General features: G+C 35.9%; 4 protein-coding genes and 1 non-coding gene across 5 annotated transcripts; 4 read left to right on the top strand and 1 right to left on the bottom strand.

The window, feature by feature from the left end:
• The first annotated feature begins 1,918 nt into the window (after window positions 1-1,918).
• On the top strand, window positions 1,919-6,609 carry LOC117930659 (ribulose-phosphate 3-epimerase, cytoplasmic isoform). Its single transcript, XM_034851292.1, has 9 exons — window positions 1,919-2,022; window positions 2,097-2,216; window positions 2,351-2,355; window positions 4,924-4,986; window positions 5,097-5,203; window positions 5,303-5,400; window positions 5,610-5,702; window positions 5,835-5,876; window positions 6,173-6,609. Exons 2-9 carry the CDS (start codon window positions 2,103-2,105, stop codon window positions 6,317-6,319), a joined length of 669 nt encoding a protein of 222 aa, XP_034707183.1. The 5' UTR covers window positions 1,919-2,022; window positions 2,097-2,102; the 3' UTR covers window positions 6,320-6,609.
• A 961-nt stretch (window positions 6,610-7,570) lies between these two features.
• On the top strand, window positions 7,571-10,374 carry LOC117930658 (protein LYK2). The gene is given in 4 exon segments (XM_034851291.1): window positions 7,571-7,630; window positions 7,727-7,937; window positions 8,075-9,759; window positions 9,762-10,374. Coding segments are annotated over 2 exon segments (2,025 nt in total). The 5' UTR covers window positions 7,571-7,630; window positions 7,727-7,937; window positions 8,075-8,105; the 3' UTR covers window positions 10,133-10,374.
• Window positions 10,375-14,020: 3,646 nt separating this feature from the next.
• Window positions 14,021-14,656, bottom strand: LOC117931085 (putative calcium-binding protein CML19). Its single transcript, XM_034851947.1, has one exon. The coding sequence runs from the start codon at window positions 14,603-14,605 to the stop codon at window positions 14,177-14,179; it is 429 nt and encodes a 142-aa protein (XP_034707838.1). The 5' UTR covers window positions 14,606-14,656; the 3' UTR covers window positions 14,021-14,176.
• Window positions 14,657-17,102: 2,446 nt separating this feature from the next.
• TRNAK-CUU lies at window positions 17,103-17,175 on the top strand. Its single transcript has one exon. It is a non-coding gene; the product is annotated as a tRNA-Lys (tRNA).
• Window positions 17,176-17,489: 314 nt separating this feature from the next.
• On the top strand, window positions 17,490-20,533 carry LOC117929828 (probable adenylate kinase 7, mitochondrial). The gene is made up of 4 exons (XM_034850251.1): window positions 17,490-17,890; window positions 18,724-18,864; window positions 19,028-19,261; window positions 19,988-20,533. Exons 1-4 carry the CDS (start codon window positions 17,546-17,548, stop codon window positions 20,138-20,140), a joined length of 873 nt encoding a protein of 290 aa, XP_034706142.1. The 5' UTR covers window positions 17,490-17,545; the 3' UTR covers window positions 20,141-20,533.
• Window positions 20,534-20,647: the final 114 nt, after the last annotated feature.

Genomic DNA, 20,647 nt, shown 5'->3' with positions numbered 1-20,647 from the left:
ATGATTTGGTGGAAGCTATTAAACTCTAATATTTTCAATCTTAAAGAGGATAAGAAAGAAACGAGGAGTCGTTGAATGTGGCTGCCTGCTTTTCGCTCCATGTTTTTGTCGTTAAAATAAGACAAGACCCCCACGCTTTTTCTCATTTGCACTAGAAGTGGATGGAACAGGGCATCGACTATTCCCTCGTTTTCCTTTTCTCAAGTTGAAGGCAAGGCCACTTTCCTTTTCTCTCTCTCTCTCTCTCTTTTTCTTTCTTTCCAAACAGTGTACTGCCTTTTATTAAGCAGAAATTTGAAAAAGTTAGTGCAGAGTGGGGGAGTGAAAATGAGGCAGAGCTGACGCAATCTCCATTCATGCGGACCACCAGACTCAAAACTCAGAAGAAAGATCCATGAATAAAGTCCATAATTATGGTGCACCTACATCAAAATAATGCATGTTTGTGGCGCTATAACACATGGGGGTTTCAGCCTTGGAGCCTGGAGGACCCCATCCTCCATTAAGATCCAGGACTTGAATTCTACGTGTGAGCCCACCTCTGCCCACCATGGTCCATGCTTGATTTCGCAAATGGCAAGTGATTAAACAATAAAACTATGCTTCTCAGAATAAATGTGTTGTCATGTAGCAGGGTGTGGTAGGCCACGCCCCACACCTAACAATCAAGGTGTCTTTTTGTTTGGTGGTTTGGGTTTCGTTTTCATAATTGAGATGGTTTGGGAGAGAATTCATCCATGTGACCGCTGCGTGGCTTCTGGGTTTTTTATTTTGCTTTCTCTCGTGTCTTGATGATTGATTTTTGGTTTTATTTGGTAATTGTGCAGGTTATATGTTTGTCTGTGATTGCATTGCAAGTCTGAAAATGTGGGTGTGGGGATGATATAGGAAGACGGTTTCTTATTTGGGCTTCAGAACAAGCCCAGACCAGCCCATCCTTTTCATCAATGGGCCTTTGTTTCTGTGGGTTTTCTTGACTTTCGGTATTTATTAAAATGATTTGACAGAAAACATGACCCATTTAATAAATGGATTAAATTGAAATGTGTACGAACCGACACATATGATTTGAACCCATTAAATTATTAATCATGTTAAGATCATTCCACATTTTTAACCATCTTCAACACGTCTTCCTCCTATTTATTTTGTTTTTATATTATTTTGATACTTTCTCTTATTTATTTTGTTTTTATATTATTTTGAAAAGACTAGTTGATTTCTTTTTTATATTGAAATGTCTCTCAAATAAGTTACCTAGTTTTAGATTTTTATTTTATTTTTTGGTATGATCATGTTTTAATTTTAAATTACTGCACTTATACAAAAAGTCTTCTCTTTCCAAAGATATCAATGAGATAAGTTGAAATACGTCGTCCTCATCCGATCCTCCTTTATTTATTGAAAATAATTTTCACTCTCAACTTGTTTAACTTTTGTATTTTTAAAAAAAATATATTCAAAAAATTTTAATTACATTAAAATAAATATATTTTATAAGTAATTAAATTATTATATTTTTATTACTTATTTTATTAAAAATAGAAAAATAAAAAATAAATTAAATTAATTTTTAAAATTAATTTTATATATAATCGAGACGGGATGAGATGAGACAAGACATTACTTGAAATCTCAAATCCGTTTATTTAAATTTTAAACCAATTTAAACTCATCTCATTAGCGATGGAGCGGGTATCCAAAAACCATACTTTCCCGTCATCGAAGGTGGGGTGAGACAAGGTATCACTCAAACCCATCCCAGATTTTACAAAAAAATCTCAAATCCGTTTATTTAAATTTTAAACCAATTTAAATCCGTCTTATTTTCATTAAGGTGGAGCGGGTATCCGAAAACCCGTCCTACTTTCCCTCTTGCGTCATCGAACGACGTCGTTTCAGTTCTGCGTTTCGTCCTCAACCCAGTATTCAGTATTCGAGGGAATGTGTTGTGGGAAAATGAATTAGGTGAAAGGACGCCATTTTGGACAACAAACCAACTACCCTCATTTCCCTTCTCTGGTTATCTCTCCCTCAGTCTCCATTTCTCTCCCTGACTCCATCGTCTCACCCGTTGATTTTCTCCCCTGACCCAGATTCCGATGGCGCCGGCGAAGATCGCACCTTCTATGCTCTCCTCCGACTTCGCCAACTTGGCTTCCGAAGCCCAACGTATGCTCAGTTTTGGCGCCGACTGGCTCCACATGGACATCATGGTACGCTTCCTTCTTTATCATACGGTTTCCAATCAATCTCCCCAATTTCCTATTCCTCTATTTTGTGGAAAATCAATGAATGTTGTATCTTTGATTATTCAATAAGCTGATTTTTTCCATGTTTCTATGTGCAGGATGGGTAGGTTGGATGCTTTGCTCTTTTTGCTTCTGGCCTGTTTGGTTTGGAATTTTGATTTCTTTTTTCTCTCTAATGAATAGAAGTGTTGATGTTTTGTTCCTTAGTACTCAATTTTGCATTTTCTGCCTTTTTTAATGTTGTGTTGAATGTGGGTTTGAATCATGAACAAGGACTAGGGCTTGATTTTGAATTTTTGTGGGGTGTGAAGTTCAGAGGTGGCTTGTTTTTTGAGTTGAATATGATGGGTGATCTAGACGGAGGGGAAATTTACAAAATGGAACCATCTAAATTAGAATTGAAATGCACAGGATAAAATTGTATAGAGTAGGACAAACAATAGGCTGTCACTTTTAATTACAGGAGAGAAAATTTTCAAGTGGAGAGTTTTAATACCAAGTTGACTAAAGTTTCCAATGGGTGGAGGGTGATTGAACATGTGAAACAACAGAAAGCATCCAAAAGCTTGTGACCATTTGCCTGCAAACAAAGTGAATTTTTAGTGTGAGACTCCTTTAGATGAGTGCCAACCATTTAACTTGTACTATATTGATGGGAAAGGTGATTATTCAATGCCTCTTTTGGAGCAAGAAATTTATTTCACGTCACTCCTTTGTCCATCCATAAGTTTTGTTTGGGCAATTTTTACTGTATATAGGTTTTTCCTTACTATGCATTGTAAATCAATTTGATGGACACCATTCAATCCTTAAGTTGTAGGTCTTAAAAATTGTGGCACAAGAATTCTTGTTGGGGGAACCTTTCGCACCGTGAGGATACAAGGTGTTTAACTAAATCTTTAATGTGAATCAAATACTCTGATGATATTTAACACAAGAACCTCTACACATGATATATTATATTGAGTATACCTCTCATGTACATAGGATGCACCCCCTTTTGTTGGGCACTGTTTTATACATTTGCTTTTCCATATAAAAAATGATAGAATGCATTGAGAATTTTAAAATGTAATTGTATACTCATAATATTGGTCGATTATTTGGTTTGTTATGCATAACTAATCTATGCTCGTTGTATATTTCTGTGAAATTTCCTTCCCATTATTGAAGTTATTTTTTCATATTATAGTGCAGTAAGTAACTCCCTACATTTTTGTCACTTTAGGAGCCAAGGAACCGAAATACTCTCTTAGTGAGCTTATTAGGTCTTTGCGGCTTTGAATGATTAAAGAGAGAGAATGAAGGAGTTTTTTTCGATGTTTTCTTGTAACAGTCATAACCATTTTTAAACTTGTGAAACATGATACTTTTTTGAAGAAATAAATGAATAACCCTAGAATTGAGGTAGTATGGCTTGCCTTTGCTGCAATAAAAGAACTGCTGTGCATAATCTGTAACATGGATGTCTCTGTGCTTCTGATCATATCAATGCCATTTTATGTTTTGTTGTTATCGTTATGGTTGGTTCCTTACTATCAAAATTTTAAAAGGCTATTGAGGCTTATGCCTTGAGGTGCCCCTCAAGGTGAGCATCTACACATTAGCCTTGTGGTTATAGCCTCAATGCAGGGTGATTGAGGCTTAAGCCTCAAGGCTAATTCCTAGAGGCTTACAATAGCCTCAATGCAGGGTAATCGAGGCTTAAGCCTCAGCATGTTGGGCTTAAATCTTGAGGCTATAAGCTCAAGGCTATTGAGGCTTAAGCCTCAAATATTAAAAGGGTTTTAAAAGGTTTAGGGCCTTTGTGAGGTTTTGGTATATATGTTATGAGAGGTTTAAGCCTCAATATCCAATGTGTATGGATTTGGGGTTCTGTGGTTTTTGATATAAATTTTTTAAAGTTTTGTCTTGGGTTAGACATTTTACAAAATAAGGGCATAAGCTTCCAATTAACCCTTTAATGGGGTGGCTTCAATTGTTGGTTGCCGTAATGGTTGAGCTCATATATGATCATTCATCTTATTATTGGTAGATATAGGAAAAGGATCATTGCAATTAATGAACTATGAAGAAGAACATGATGGACATTAACATTGATGAGAAGGATAGTAGAACAATTGGATATGATTTATGATTCTATGGCAGATCCTATTCGTGATGGTGATGGCAATGCTAGAGATCATTCGATGAAGCCTTGAGAGGGAGTTGGATTTTATAAGAGAGAAAGAGAAACTAAATTAGAAACTACTGACAATGACAAGCAATTGATTTGGTTATTATGAATTTTACAATTTTCTTATTATTTAGTTTTCATATGATTTTATTATTATTATTATTATTATTTTGTTTAAGTTGAGGCTTATGCCTTATTCCATCTCGAGACTTATGCCTTGCCTCATTTAGGTAAAATGCCTAGAGATCATTTTTAGCCTTCCAAAACATTGCTTATTATTATTATTATTATTATTATTGGACCGATCAAAAAAAAAATTATTGTTATTATGATTGGTTCCTAACTTGGGCGGTTCCTATGGTTTAACTTGCTCCCATTGTGGATGATCTACTTAGTGAAACAAAAAATTCACCTCTGTAATTTCTTTAACTAGTTGTATCCTCTGAAGTACAACCATTGGATTATTTGCACTTATGCTCATTTTCTTTTCCATAGGCACTTTGTTCCGAACCTTACTATTGGTGCCCCAGTCATTGAGAGTCTGAGAAAGCACACAAAGTAAAACTTTCATGGTTCCTTCACTTTCAACAAATTTTAAACTTTAACTTCCTGGATGTTGGCATTTTCTTGCTATAACCAGAGAAAATATCATTTTTCTTCTCTTACAGTGCGTATCTGGATTGCCACCTGATGGTCACAAATCCTCTTGATTATGTGGAGCCTCTAGGAAAAGCTGGTGCTTCAGGTTTCACATTTCATGTTGAGGTATCCAAAGGTGAGCTACAGTATTGATGGTTTTTCCTTTTTGTTTAGTCTTTATCATTTTAGATTTATTATCTTTATTTCTGTTCCAAATGTGGTATTGCTTTTTCAGAGAATTGGCAAGAGCTTGTTGAAAGAATTAGGTCAAAAGGTATGAGGCCAGGTGTGGCCTTGAAGCCTGGAACACCCATTGAAGAAGTTTATCCATTGGTATCCATTTTATCTCTTTCCTTTTGAGGATTCAAATCTGGGTTGTCAGCTAGTTCTTGTTTTGGATGGAATAGTGTGAAAACATGATTCTAATGGATTTCATCTAGATAAATCTAGATTACTGGTGTTTTGTGTAATTATTGAGTACAGTATAAAGCCTCCTGAGAACCCCTGCAATTATGTGTTAAAATTTCCCTTTTGGTCCACAGGTTGAAGGTAAAAATCCAGTGGAAATGGTCCTTGTCATGACTGTGGAACCTGGATTTGGTGGACAAAAATTCATGCCAGAAATGATGGATAAGGTGCAATTATGCTCCTTTCTTTCTATCCCTTCTTCTTCCTCTTGTATTTTTCTTTAAATTCCAATTCTTCTTGTCAGTATCTATCCTTTTGTTCCCATAACCCATTTCCTTTTCTTGGATCTCCACATCCAGGTACGCGAATTGAGAAAGAGGTACCCTTCACTTGATATTGAGGTGAGTCCATCTCTTCATTGTCTTCAATATTTTTAATTACAGTTAAGCATTTCCCTGGCTTCTGTTCAAGCAATGATGCTTCATATGATGGTCTATGTGCTTTTCGTGTTTTGCCTGTATGTGGAGATAATAATAATATATGATTAACTGCACTGAACTCAGATCTATACCACTTGTCTTGTGGTATGCATGTGAAAATTGTAGCCATTTTTTTTGAAGTAGAAACTCAACGAAAAGGGACTGCACATTTCAACTGCAACAACCATTTGAGATAGGTTTTCCACTTTGTTTTGCAGGTAGACGGCGGTTTAGGGCCTTCTACCATTGGCATGGCTGCTTCAGCAGGAGCCAATTGCATCGTTGCAGGGAGCTCAGTATTTGGAGCCCCCAAGCCAGAGCAAGTTATATCTCTTCTGAGAAAAAGCGTGGAGGAAGCCCAGTGAAATTGTTGATAAGACAACCAAGATTTCGAAGAATTGTAATTGTTGATAAGACAAGCAAGATACTGATAATATTTTTCGCCACATCCACTTGTTTACACTATTTAACTCCGTTAAAATTTTGGAAGTACAATAAAACCAGATGATTTGTTAGTGTCATCCACTTCATCATCTCATGCCTCTTGACTTTTCCTCAAGTGCTATGTATAACCATAAGTCCCGCAGGAGACAATGCGATCACGATGTTTCAGAACATATCATATCTTTCCCACCCAAATATTGCATTTCTGCTCTGTTTTCATCTTCTTTTCTTATGCAGTGCCTAACAATTTATTATGTGGTAATTTTGTAGTATTACCGGCATTCTAGATTGTAGTCTAGATTCTTGAGTTCATGCTGTATGGATAGGATACCGATCCAATCCAGTGAACCAGAACTTATGCTGTGATATTTTTAATGTCAACCTCCCCATGACATTGTCTCCATGGGCACATGTACAATAATCCAGAAGCCACAAATATAAGTATTCCAAGATCCATATCCGATGCATTGGCAACAGAGGTCCTTCACCGCCCTAATTGAGTATGGTTCTTGACAAAAGAAACCTTTGAAGGCTCACTAAGGCATGTTCCTAAGTCTCCTTTTCTCTGAATTATTATTATTTTTATTTTTGAAGCAGACGAGTGGTAAGCACGTGCTATCACATGCACGTGGCCGCCCTCCAAGATCGAATTTTTGTCTATCGATACTTGGATCCTTGAGTCGGTTAGCCCCTCACCCCATTTTTAAGACATCCAAGCTGATGTTATCCCTTCAAGAACCAGGTTCATGTGATAACTGATAAGTGAGTTGTATGCATATGGGCCACACCCTACCCTTGTGTCCCTTAGCACTAGACTCAATTGAATGACTTTACAAGCCAGCGACAAATAAAGTGGTTCTTTATGGGGGGTATTGGAGCTTGTCAACCTAGGAAACTCATTCTAAATTTGACCTATTTTTCCGTAGCCTCTTTTCTGTGCCTCTGCTTTACCATGCATGGATGTCTCATCAATTCAAGTGATATAATCCTTCTTTCTTTTCCCACCATGCACGCCACTATCATGCTATCTGGTCACCATTGTAATCTTTGGAAGCTTGTCCATGCCTTTTTATGTTGTGACATATAATTCTATATAAGTTGAAGGTGTATATCCATGCATGTACACCTCGTATTTGAATTGATGTAGTTTCCATGCTTGTCCTCTGTTTTTCAGGTTCATGAATGGAGCTATGATGACTATACGTATGCACCCAAGCTATCAAAGATTAAAGGTAAGGTGCTCGTCTTTATCTGAATATCACATGGCTTATCTTGATAATCTGAATCAGAGGAGGGGTTTGGTCATTGAACTAATAATTTATGCAAAGGAAAATTGATACTGCAACAGGAACAAAGCTGGGCCAGTCTGTGCAAGTGGGTGCAAGGACATGAATGAGTCTGAGTTAGAAGCATGTTAATGCATCTAAAAGCTGGTGGAAGCCCAAGAGAGGAAGCTATGAGCTCTGGAAGTTGAGAACTTCCCCTAGCCAATGGAATCAAGCCCAAGGAAAGGGGGTTAGCCAAACAGCTGGAATCAGAGTAAAAATATACACCTCTTTGTCATCCCCAAGAGTTCTGTCCAAACAGATTTTTAAAATACTCTCTTTTTAACACCATTTTGTATGGATCCAAAATATTCACTCTCTTAAAGTAAGAAAGTTATTCTTTTATAACAGGTTTCCTAGGTTGAAAGGCGTGGTCGTGGGCATGGCTGCTCTCATCAATAACTTCTATCTAAGAGCTTTGTTTTTGTTCATCCTTGTATTTGTCTCCACTCTGGGACAGAGCTTGCTAAGCTGTGAGACCTCCTCCCGGGATGCTTCTGGCTACTACTGCAATGGAAATGGATCCCAGAAACAGTGTGGGACTTTTGCACTTCTTCGCACCAATTCCTACTACTCATCTCTTTTCAATCTGAGCTTCTACTTAGGGATTGATCGGTTCTTGATTGCAGAAGCAAATGGCTTCTCTGCTGACACAGAGTTACTTCCATACAATCAGCCTTTGTTGATCCCAATTGAATGTAAATGTAAGGCCGGTTTCTTTCAGGCTGAACTCACTAAAACTACCATAGAAGGGGAAAGCTTCTTTGGCATTGCTGAATCGCTGGAGGGCCTGACCACCTGCAAAGCCATCCGAGAAAGGAACCCGAGCATCCAACCATGGGGTCTTGCAGATAAAGTCCGGTTGCTAATCCCATTGAGATGTGCCTGCCCATCATCATCTGAAATTATTCAAGAAACAAAGCTTTTGCTGTCTTATCCCGTAAGTGAAGGTGATACGGTTCCTAGCTTAGCCTTCAAGTTCAATACTACTTCAGAAGCTATTATCTCAGCAAACAACAGATCAGGAGCAACTCTGAGACTAGGAAGCCTAGCACCGGTTTCATCGCTCCTGATTCCACTCAGAGATAAGCCCACCCTTGGTTCCCCTGCGAAGCCTCGTGAGCCGAATTTGGGTCTTCCAGCAACCAGCATCCCAGTAATTAATCCGCACAAGAAGAAAACAAAAATGTGGAAGATTGGAGTTTATATTGCAGTTAGTGGGGTTGCAGTTGGAGCAAGCATTGCCATTGCTGCAGCCGTCTTGGTGATCCACTGGAAGCGGAAGAAGCAGAATGCTTACAAGATGGGAGATGTGGAGCTACAACAGCTTGGCTTGAGTGTAAGAACCACCAGTGAGAAAAAAGTCTCGTTTGAGGGATCCCAAGATCCTATCGATCAGATCATCGAGTCCACCCCGCATAAGATTGTAGTGGAGACATACACTATGTTGGAGCTGAGAAAAGCTACAGAGGACTTCAATTCAAGCAATCTCATTGAGGGATCGGTGTTTCATGGTCGTCTCAATGGCAAGAACTTGGCAATAAAGCATACACATCCAGAAGCCATTTCCAAGATAGAGTTTGGGCTTTTTCATGATGCAATTCACCATCATCCCAACATAATAAGGCTGTTAGGGACTTGCTTGAATGAAGGTCCTGATTCATATTTGATTTTTGAGTATGCCAAGAACGGGTCCTTGAAGGACTGGCTGCATGGTGGGCTGGCAATGAAAAGCCAATTCATTGCCTCCTGCTATTGTTTCTTGACATGGAACCAAAGGTTGAGGATTTGTCTTGATGTAGCAATGGCCTTGCAGTACATGCACCACATAATGCACCCCTGCTATGTTCACCGAAACGTAAAAAGCCGAAACATCTTCTTAGATGAAGAGTTCAATGCTAAGATTGGGAATTTTGGCATGGCAAGATGTTTTGAAGATGATGCTGAAGACTCCCAGCCTTATTCAACTGCCTCTTGGAGTAAAGGGTATTTAGCTCCAGAATATCTTCACCAGGGTATAATCTCCCCAACCCTTGATATTTTGCTTATGGGGTGGTTTTGCTGGAGGTTTTATCTGGGAAAACACCCATAACCAGGGCTGATGATAAGGGAGGAGGGAGAGTTTGGCTTCCAGAGAAAATCAAGTCCATATTAGGCTCAGAAAACACAGAGGAGCTCAGAGACTGGATGGACAGCGCATTGGGTGAGAATTATTCGTTTGATGCTGCCATCACATTGGCAAATCTTGCAAGAGTTTGCACAGACGAAAATCCATGCTCCAGACCCAGTGCTGGGGAAATTGTTGAAAAGTTATCAAGATTGGTGGAACAGCTACCAGAGGGAGAGCAATTTTCTATCTGCGAAAGCTCTTCCAAGCCCCTAGTCAAGGCTGCTGCAAACAGCCTATGAAAACTATAAACTATAGACAACCATCCTCATACTGATCCTAGCTTTTGTGTCGCTTAGGAATTTATCTAGAGTGTTTGGCTCTTGGTATCTTCATAAGGGTAGTGGGGTCCTGTACATATGTAATTAATAAACTGAATTGGACACGGTTTAGCTTCAACTCTGTACTCTCTCTCCCTCTGTTTCTCTGTCTGTCTCTGCTTCTGAAATAATAAATGCAGTTCGTACTGAGTTTTAAGTTCATATATTATACAATAGGAAGGCTACTATGGTCTGTGCATCAATTTCCCCAACATATTCTCAGGTTGCTAGGCTTCATTGAAGAACACGCAATTTTGACTCTTTCAGTCAAAAGATCAGTCATCAATATCGAGCCACTGTAAAAACAAGATTATAATGTCATCAAAAGTTTACAGAGCCATGATTGTATATGAGTGCTCTGCAACAAAAGAAAACCATTGGGTGCTCTCCATGGCACACTTCAAACTCTACTGTATCGTATTATGGAGCTAATAGGATCCCCTAATCAGTCCTAATCCTTGTGGACCATCTGTTTTGGATTGCCACAACACCCTTTTGTGCCTTCCTCCATAAGGTCACATATTTCTTGATGGACTGAATCGGATTCGATGCCCATCAGACTGGATGGAAGCTCTAGTTGGACTTCAGTGGATAAAACTTCAACATTAGCCCAGCCCAATAATAAATTGGATTGGGATTTCTCGACCCAAATCAATTTTCTTTGTCTCTACCGATTGGGCTTGATTAAACTTACCCTCGTGCCAATTAAGAATGAGGTTAGAAGGGAACTAGATTGGCATTTGGATAGTTCAATTGATTAGCTTTGAGCATTAAATCAAATTGAACTAATTTAATCGGTTTTCATACATTAAGAACCAAACTAATTAAACATAAAAGAGGAAAATAATCCGTTCGATTTAATTTAATTTGATTTTAGTAGCAATAATCAATCTTACGATTTACGTCAATTCGATTTAATTAAAAAAAACATTTTTTTTTGTTAATTTAACTAAAGTAAAAAACTTATAATTGAACATTGTGGGTTAAAAAACATAAATAATGCTAATACAACAAATTACTCAAATCGAATTATTGTAACATGTTTCAAACAATCTTATTATAGCCCTATCATATGAGTAACTATTGATATAGTTCATTCCAACCCCATTATAGAAAAGAAAAAAATAAGTAGATGAGGATTTAGGTCCCACTAAATATAAAAATGTCCATCAAATTAATAATATAATTAATAGTTATTATGTATTATAGTTATGATTTGATTTATTGTCGGTTTTTTAAATGAGACATCGTTTCTATTAATGGATTGATTCCATTCTATTAATTTTACCGGTTAAATTGAATTTTTTGCTTATTCAATCAAAAATTAGTGAGAGTTAAAATAATAGATAGAAAATAATGTTGATTTTACTCACCTCCGTTAAGATTATAGTAGTCTGAAAATTTATGAAATACCTCTTTTATTTTAAATTAAAGGGGAAGTGTCCCGCCTTAAAACTCACTCTAAGGGGATGACGGTCATTACACATCTCAAATTCAAAGGTTCAAAGTGGAAATAACACCATATTCATCTTATAACTGGAAATTATCAATTATCAATTTCCCAAGAGTAGTAAAATAAATAAATTATATGATCCTCAATTCTCAACTTTAAAAACTAATATATCAACCAAAGTATTATTGTCCAAATAATTCTAAACTCAAAATAATTCATATGAGAATTAAGTTTTAACATCTAAACAATTTTCATAATAATGAGAGTTTAAATAAATGTTTTAATAAAGCTAAATTTCCCTCCTAACGGTCCTTCGTTCCCGAACTAAGGTTACTTGAAAGATTATCAACAAAGGGGATGAACTCAAAGCCCAATAAGGAACATTAATACAGTTTCATGGAAAAACATTTTCAATCATATTTACAAACAAGATATATAACATATGTTTATTTTCATAAAAACTTTTGGGTTCAAAATATTAATATATTCAAACTTTTCAACAAAACTTTCTCATGTTCATTTCAAAACAATTTCTCATCAAAACAAAATTGAATACATTCAAAATATCTTTACTCTGATTATTGTATGACAAATGGTATCCAATTATGTGAGACTTCACAATTAAGTAACTAATTTCAAATTTGTTTCATTGAAGGTGAACAAAACCAAATGTCAACAATTATAGGGTCATAAGATCAACTATTATAACTCGTTAACTATGGTCATGGAATTCAGAATCAAACACTTTATTTCATTAATTCAAACTTACAAAACAAAGTATCATATCTCCACAATTTTTCATTTTTTCATAAACAAATAAAAAAACTCAAATATAATTTTCATACAAAACACATATTTGATTCACGCGTAAAGATAAAAATAATATTTTTACTTGAAGTGTTTAGTTTGACGAATTTACTCCTCATCGGGAAAAAATCTGAACTTGAAACTATAGACTTTTAAATATTTAGCCCTAAGTTCTTTAATTCTCTAATTTTTTTGTTAATAGAGTTTTTTGAATAAAAAAGATAAAAGAAAAATCTAATTTATACCAAAAATTATTACCACTATACCTGTTTATTTCGGGGGTGTTACAGGAAGTCAATAAATATATCAAAGGAAAAGAATAAGGTGAAAGTATTTGATAAAATTTTAAACCAAAAGACTAGGTGGTGTATGGTGTATTTAGTCAAGTGGAGTTTCGTGAAATTAATCTCAGAAAATAAAAAAATAAAATAAAGGGAAAGAAAGCACCACCTTCTCGAGTAGGGATGGCAACGGGGCGGGTTTTTTCGGGTACCCGCCCCGCCCCGCCCCTAATGGGACGGGGTTAAAATTTATTAAACGGGTTTGGGACGGGTTTGGGATTTTTTTTTTAAACCCGGGGCGGGTTCGGGGCGGGTTCGGGTATTGCCCCACCCCGCCCCGCCCCGCCCCGTTTACATATAAAATTATTTTTAAAATTTAATTTATTTTAATTTTAAAATTAATTTAATTTAAAATTTAATTTTAATATTTTTAATATATAGATAATAATAAATTTTTTTAAAAATAAGTTATAAAAAATATAATAATTTTATTATTTATAAAATATATTTATTTTAATGTAATTTAAAATTTTTAAAGTTAAAAAAAAAAAAAAAAAAAAAAAAAAAAAGCTAAACGGGGCGGGGCGGGGCGGGTATGGGAAATTCCCATACCCGCCCCGCCCCGCCCCGCCCGTTTATTTTTTTTAATGGGACGGGGATGGGAATTGATTTTGCTAAACGGGGCGGGGTTGGGATAGGGGCGACCCGTCCCGAACCCGCCCCGTTGCCATTCCTATTCTCGAGAAGGCACGTGATGATAAGAAAAGGGCAAAATGGAAAAAGCTTATCCGATTCCCTCGTGTGTAAAGAGAAAATGATAAATTAAAGAGGTGGGAAGGAAGGGAAAAAGATAATTGACGTGAAGCTCCCTGGTGGTGGGGCTTAGACTTATCAAGACCACACGCGCAGCCCCCTGAAACTCAACCTTCAGGTGCCGCTTCCCCTTCCCCTTCCCTTCCACACATGCAAGTCTTTCATATACTTTTCCAATGCCCCTCGCCTCCTTCCCACTCAACTAACATTTCTCTTTCTCATTTCTTGGATTCCATTTACCAAATTCATTCTTAATTGTCTTTGGCTCAATGGAAAGTGGGTTCGAATAGGCTTTACATCCGTACGTGTTTTCTTGTTTAAAAACAGTAGTTTTCTGCAACATCAAGTTATTGTCCACCTAATTTTTAGTTTCCTCGACCAAGAAGCTGTCTCCCATACTCATTCATGCGAAACAACAGCCATATATTGCTCAGGTAGAAAGTAGAAAAGACAAAATCAATGAAATAATGGAATATATCCCAGAAATAATAATAAGAAGAAGAAATGAATGGATACACAATCAACAGACAACTGATCAGCTGCTACACGACATACACAGAAAATACATGAAGAAGATGAAGAAGATGAAGGAAAGCAAGGCACGATGATCATCTATAACATCATGACCTTGAACTCATCAAAATGGAGAACCCCATCACCGTTGAGATCAAACTGAGAAATCATGACTGTGCACTCATCGATGCTCCGGGATTCACCAAGTCTACTCAGCATCCTCTTCAAGCTCTTTGGGGTGATGCAACCGCACCCATCATTCTCGTACATCTTAAACGCCTCCTTCAAATCGTTTATCCTCTCTTCCTCCTCCACTCCCTCCACCAGCCTCACCAAATCCCCCAACTCCAACAACCCATCCCCGTCCGAATCCAGCGACTCCAGCGCCGCCTCCGCCTCCTCCAGCGTCATCCCATCGCAATGCCCCTGAAGCTCCGACGCTGATATCTTCCCATCTCCATTGTCATCAAAGTGCTTAAACACACGCTCATACTGAACGTGTTTCTCGATCATCTCATCGTTTGCCATACCAGCTCAAATGGGTTTCTCTTCCCTCAAACTCTCGTAAATCTGTTCTTGAACGCCAAGAAACTGGGGAGAGATGATTGTAGTTATAGCCTTATAGGTGATGATCATGCCGCGTATTTGACCAGACGAAATCATATAAAAAGAGTTAGCGTCTTTTGCTGAAATTTATCCTCAAAGGAACATTGAATATCAAGACATGATCCATGCGTTGGAACGTACGAGGAAGTTGGGGTTAAGGTCAGATGGGGGAGACAAATCAGAACTCTTTGTCCTCTAAAAGGAAAAGTAGATGTCCGAAACCAACCAAAGTAACCGTCCAAATTGTTGGAGCCATAGCCATGTGAGAGAGGAAACAAAAGGAGAACTTCGGCGAAGGGTGAGTCTTTGGAATTGAATTGACGTCTCTGATTACTGGGGTTCTGGGTTGAATTCACTTCTCAAATTTGTTTTGTCCTTTCTTAAAAATTCATAACTTCAAGTCAAACTGTTAATTTATGTAATATATTCCCAGATTTCCAGCAGTAAAATGATTTTTTATTTTATTTTTGGGTATTAAAAATTGAATCCTTTACAACTTTTTCTTTTTCTTAATCAGGCTATTCAACCCTCAACCGAGAATGTGCATGGCATGATTAGTCCAATTTTAAGCATCAAATATCAAATTAAACTAAGTGCGTCGGCTATGATAATTTATTGTTTTTTTATTTTATTTTTAAACATAAAATTTAATTATAATTTTTTTATATAAAATACCATTTTTAGAATCTCGAGGAGATAATGGCGTGAATTAAAAGTTTGTTTTAACGCGATTAAAACAATTTTTTATTTTTAAAAACATATAATAATTTTGATTGTTATTTTTTGAAAATAGTTTTTAAAAATAAAGTAAAATAGAAAATAGTTTTTTGAAAACCAACAAAAGTTTTCATCCGTTTTTATAAATAAAAGAAATATATAAAAATTAATGAATTAAATTGAACATGATAGCATTCCCTTTCTCCCTTCACAATGATCTTTTCTTAAATTACACATGCTTTCCTAAAGGTTTTTTGTTTTCTATTTTAAAAAATAACTTATCAAACACCCTTATTTTTATTAAATACTATTAAATTATTTTTTATTTTTTAACTTAAAAACAAGTTTTAGAAAATATAACCAAATAGGCCTTAAAATATTAAATTTTTATTAGCTCAAATTTTTAAAACTTATTAAATAACTTTTAAGGATATAAGTTTTAATATCTCAAATTTAAAAAAAAAAATTAAAAATAATTTTCAACTACGTGTATCTAAATGAAATCTAATTTAATTCATTTTCATATGTTCAAATCAAAATTATTAAATTTAAATAAAATATCAATTTTTTTTATTTGATAATAAAAATCAATTTAAGCCCATTTACTTCATTTTGATTTGGTTTTGTTCGATTCAATTTAACAGCAATTTTTTTTTTATTAATTTAGACCAAAATACATATATAGATATGATTTGGTGCCATTCAAACATGAAAAATATGTATGGACTAACAACATAAATATTATTTCTTTACATTTCAATTTTTTTTAATATAATGGTGATGTTCTTTTCAAATCATTTAATTCCTAAATATTTATATATATTTACTAAATTGGAATAGTTGCTTATGAAAATTGTACGAAACTCTTAGTAATTTTAATGGATATATATTTTTTTGAAAATTAGATTCGAAAGCATGTCATTACTTAATTCTGTAAAATTTCCTTTTCTAAATTATTCCAAAGGATTTTAAATTATTTTGATAAGAACCCTTGTAAAATAAAAGTTTCCCTTTTGGATAAAGTGCTCTCTAGTTTTTATTTTTCAAGTTTTTGGAAACTTTTTTATTACACTAATCATTAATTTGAAAGTAAATATTTGTTTTTGGAAATTTTAAAGATGAATAATTTATTATTAAAGGAATTACTAAAAGTTTTATTTTGGTAATTTTAATGGAATATATTATTATGAAAATTAGATTTCATATTTAAGAATATTTATTAAATTGGAAAGGTGTAGGGAATAAGAAATTAAATTAATAAGAAATTTTAAATATGAGAGCTGAAGTTTCTTTCTAAATTTATTCTTAAGAATTTGAAATATTTTTTAAAAATTTATTATGAGAATCTGTTTCATATTTGGAACTCTTCACTTAATAACATTAACGTCAAAGATCTTAGTTATACACTTAACTTAGACATGAAATGGTAGAATCACGTAAAGTGGTCCCACTTGCATGAGCTAAAGACTAAATATGAAGGGTATTAAAAGTTTATTATTCTTTATTAAAAATAAAATAATTATATAAAGATAATCACCTCTTTTCAAATTTATTTAACATTATCACCATAATTTAATTTAATTTTTTATATTAATTTATGTATTATTATTATTATTTTCTTTATGATCAATTTTTTAAGATAATAATAATTCAGAAACAAATTAATATATAGCATTATTATCTTTGGAAAATTGTACGTCCTGCCCGTCTAGCTCAGTTGGTAGAGCGCAAGGCTCTTAACCTTGTGGTCGTGGGTTCGAGCCCCACGGTGGGCGTTTGGACATTTATTTTTTTGAAAAAATCTGGTGCATCCTGGACCACTGTAATCATGTAGTCGACATCCACCACAACTTCCACCCAATTTGTCGTTTCTTTAGCAACCATAGAAAGGAAACGAAGAAAACTGTTTCTCCGTTTCTAACACTCTCATACAAAAAGGAAAGTTAAACGGTTTCAAGTCAGGCTTTTAGGAAGTTTCCAACCTCTCCGGAAGACATGGAAGCAAAAGGAGTGGCATAAGCGTAATTTCATCAACTAACAGTGTCTTTTCTGGATCACTACCTCTTCAAATGCTTGGTTGCAAACCCAATTTGCGTCTCTTTTTGTCTCTCGCTTAAACCCTTCCTTCTAGAACCAGTCGTCGCCATGGCCAAACTTTGCCGCCTCAGCACCGTGGCGCCACTCTTCCTACGGCGCCGTATCGGGGTCCTTCCAAAGCGAGAGTATGGATCGGCGGCTGCGGCTCAAGTAGACTATGATTATTACGACTACGAGGAGGAGGAGGAGGTGGAGGTTTATCGGAAATTAGCGAGGGCGGACTCGGAGGGATGCGTATCGGGAAGAGGAGTGCATTGGGTGATCATAGGAGAGCCAGGTGCGAAGAAGCATGTGTACGCCGAGAGGCTCTCCAGGCTTCTCCAAGTTCCTCACATTTCTATGGGAACCCTCGTCCGCCAGGAGCTCAGCCCTCTCTCTTCCCTCTATAAACAGGTTATTTTCACCCATTTCGTTTCTTTTTCTCTTTTTTGGGGGTGGGTTTATGATGCTTTTCATACCTAGAAAAGGAGGAAAAGTGAAGAAAAATCTGACTGTGTTGTGTTAATTAATGATGTTGAGGGATTTATGTTTTCTTGAGAAAAACTGTGAATCAAGATTATGTTTTTTTTTTCATTTTTTTGGTCGTTTTGCCAGAATCTCCATGGTCTTTCCATCAAGATTTTCTAAAATTGTGCTCTTATTAAGAGGAATACAGATTATGACAAACCTGAAATGTGAATTTTTATGGGGGTTGAGGGTTTTTCTGCATATCACTATAGCTCCATAATTTTGGGATGTTCTCCATGTACATTACGAACGATTGGCTGGCACGTTAACCATTGGTTGTTAACTTGTTATTTATTTATTTATTGAGAAGAATTGGTTGTTAACTTGTTATTGACCTACTTTGTTTCGAGATGCTGCTGAATTTGCAATAGGCAATAGGTCATGAGAGCTTATCAGCATCTACATGGATACTGATGCACCAACCTCTGTTTGAAATGATTCAGTGGTCTAACCTTCTTTGTTCTGCAAGATGGAGTTGTCTACTCAATCCCCTAAATTAAATTTTGCCCACCTCCACAACTTGGAGTCTGTCTCTTCTCCCTAAGAAAGCATTACCTTCTCTCATGCGTTTCATTTTTCATGGCATTTCTAGTTTTGATCTGTCTTCCTTATTTTGCCCAGTTTTGAATATGAGTATGAAATTTTTTTGTCTTCCCAATGAGCTTAGCTTGCTAATTTTTGTTCTTTTCCTTCTTTCTTTTTTTCTCTACCCAATTTAGATAGCCAATGCTGTGAACCAAGGGAAGCTTGTGCCAGAGGATATAATTTTTGGGCTGTTGTCAAAAAGGCTGGAAGAAGGATACTGCAGAGGTGAAACTGGGTTCATTCTGGATGGGATTCCTCGAACAAGGATCCAAGCTGTAAGTTCAAAGTATTGTTTATGACATCTGCATTTTCTCTTTTATATATGTATCCACAAGCATGACTATTTTCAGCTACTAGCCAGAAGCTAGTTAGAACAATCTCAGTACCCAACCTTTGGAACTTGAAATCTTACATTCTGGAAATGCTGGATTTTTATAGGAGATCTTGGATCAAATAGCTGATATTGATCTGGTTGTGAATTTCAAATGCACTGGAGATTGCTTGGTGAGAAACCATCCACAAGATGGAAGTTCTTCCCATCACCAAGAATTTCATAGGATGAGCAATCCTGGTTCATATCTAAATCTGCCACACCAGGATGATCAGTTGAATTCCACCACTGCTGATACAATACTTGCATGGAAGGAAAAACTCCGTATATATGCAGAGCAGGTACTCCACATATTTCTCCTGGATTAGAAGTTGCAACTGCATTCCTCAAGCTGATAACATGTATTCTCCGATTTTGCCTAGTTTTCACTAGACCCATTGCAAAATGCTTCTGCTGAAGTAATTCGTTTATTTTGTTCTTGTCTTTTATGTATATATATATGAGTATATGTTTTCAAAATGCTTTTGCTAATTTATTTATTTTGTTCTTTATTGTTTTCTCTGGTTTTCACTGACCCATTATGAAAATACTTCTGCGGAAGCAATTCGTCCATCTTGTCTTCTTCTTTATTTGGTTCCGTATGGTTTTTAAGATGTTTTTTTTTTCAATTATTTCTTTTTCATGAGAGCAAGTGTCTCATAGATATGCTTAAAAGGTTCAGAAGTAGTTTTTGTAACTCATAAGTTTCTCCAGTTATAAGATATTCCTTGTCTTATTGTTCTTTAGCTTCAGAACATACTAATCTGGATAGAAATAACCTGTTTGCTTACAAATTCCTGAGTTTCATTTTTGTTATTTATCTTGGATATCAATCTTACGTTTAGTGCTAGAAGTTAAAGTACTGGCATCTTGATTCCAATAACTACATCGAAATCTCCTTTGTTCTTAAACAAGTGTTTGTGGATCCATAGATCCAATAAACTTGTCATGATCAAAATTCTTGTGTTACATTTTAAGAGTATGGGGAAAATGGAAGTTTTGCTAATTGAATTATATACTTTCCTCAGAGCAAACCATTGGAAGATTACTATAAAAAACAGCAGAAGCTTCTTGATTTCCAAGTGGCGGGTGCACCTGGAGAGACCTGGCAGGGGCTCTTGGCTGCACTACATCTCCAGCATGTGAATGCCGTCAATTCTTCACAGAAGTTGACTGCATGATTGGGTTTACGCATCATTTTTCTTCCCTATTCCGGCATTAAGAGTAGACACAAACTAGCGGGGAGTGGCTCTGCAGGGCTTCATTCTTCCCTGTTGAATGCTTTCAGTTGGGTTTGAAAGGTTTTGTCTTCTGAGTTATACTTTATCCAAGTGACACAATTTGAGGATGCCTGTCTATAATGTAGTTTTGGCGAGAGAAACAAAAGCAGAGAATACTGCTATCTAAGTAAGCTTGTTTTCTTTTTCTTATTTTAAATATTTGAAATATTCCCAACATAATCAGCCTAAGAGTGGGAAGTTGGGTTAATGTTTGACAAACCAGAATTTGCCACAATTCCTATCACTTATTTCTTTGTATTTTTATTCAACAGTTCAAATTTTACTTAACCAAAAGTTAAAAGCTCAGATATGAAGGCTGGATGTTACACCTATTCAATAACCTACAATTTTCTGCAACAAAAATATGAGTGAAAATGCGAGGATTTCCTCGTGACTCATATAGAGGAT

This window comes from Vitis riparia, chromosome 14 (assembly GCF_004353265.1).
Source record: "Vitis riparia cultivar Riparia Gloire de Montpellier isolate 1030 chromosome 14, EGFV_Vit.rip_1.0, whole genome shotgun sequence".
Classification (NCBI taxonomy): Eukaryota; Viridiplantae; Streptophyta; class Magnoliopsida; order Vitales; family Vitaceae; genus Vitis; species Vitis riparia.
This window is presented reverse-complemented; position numbering and strand designations above follow the sequence as displayed.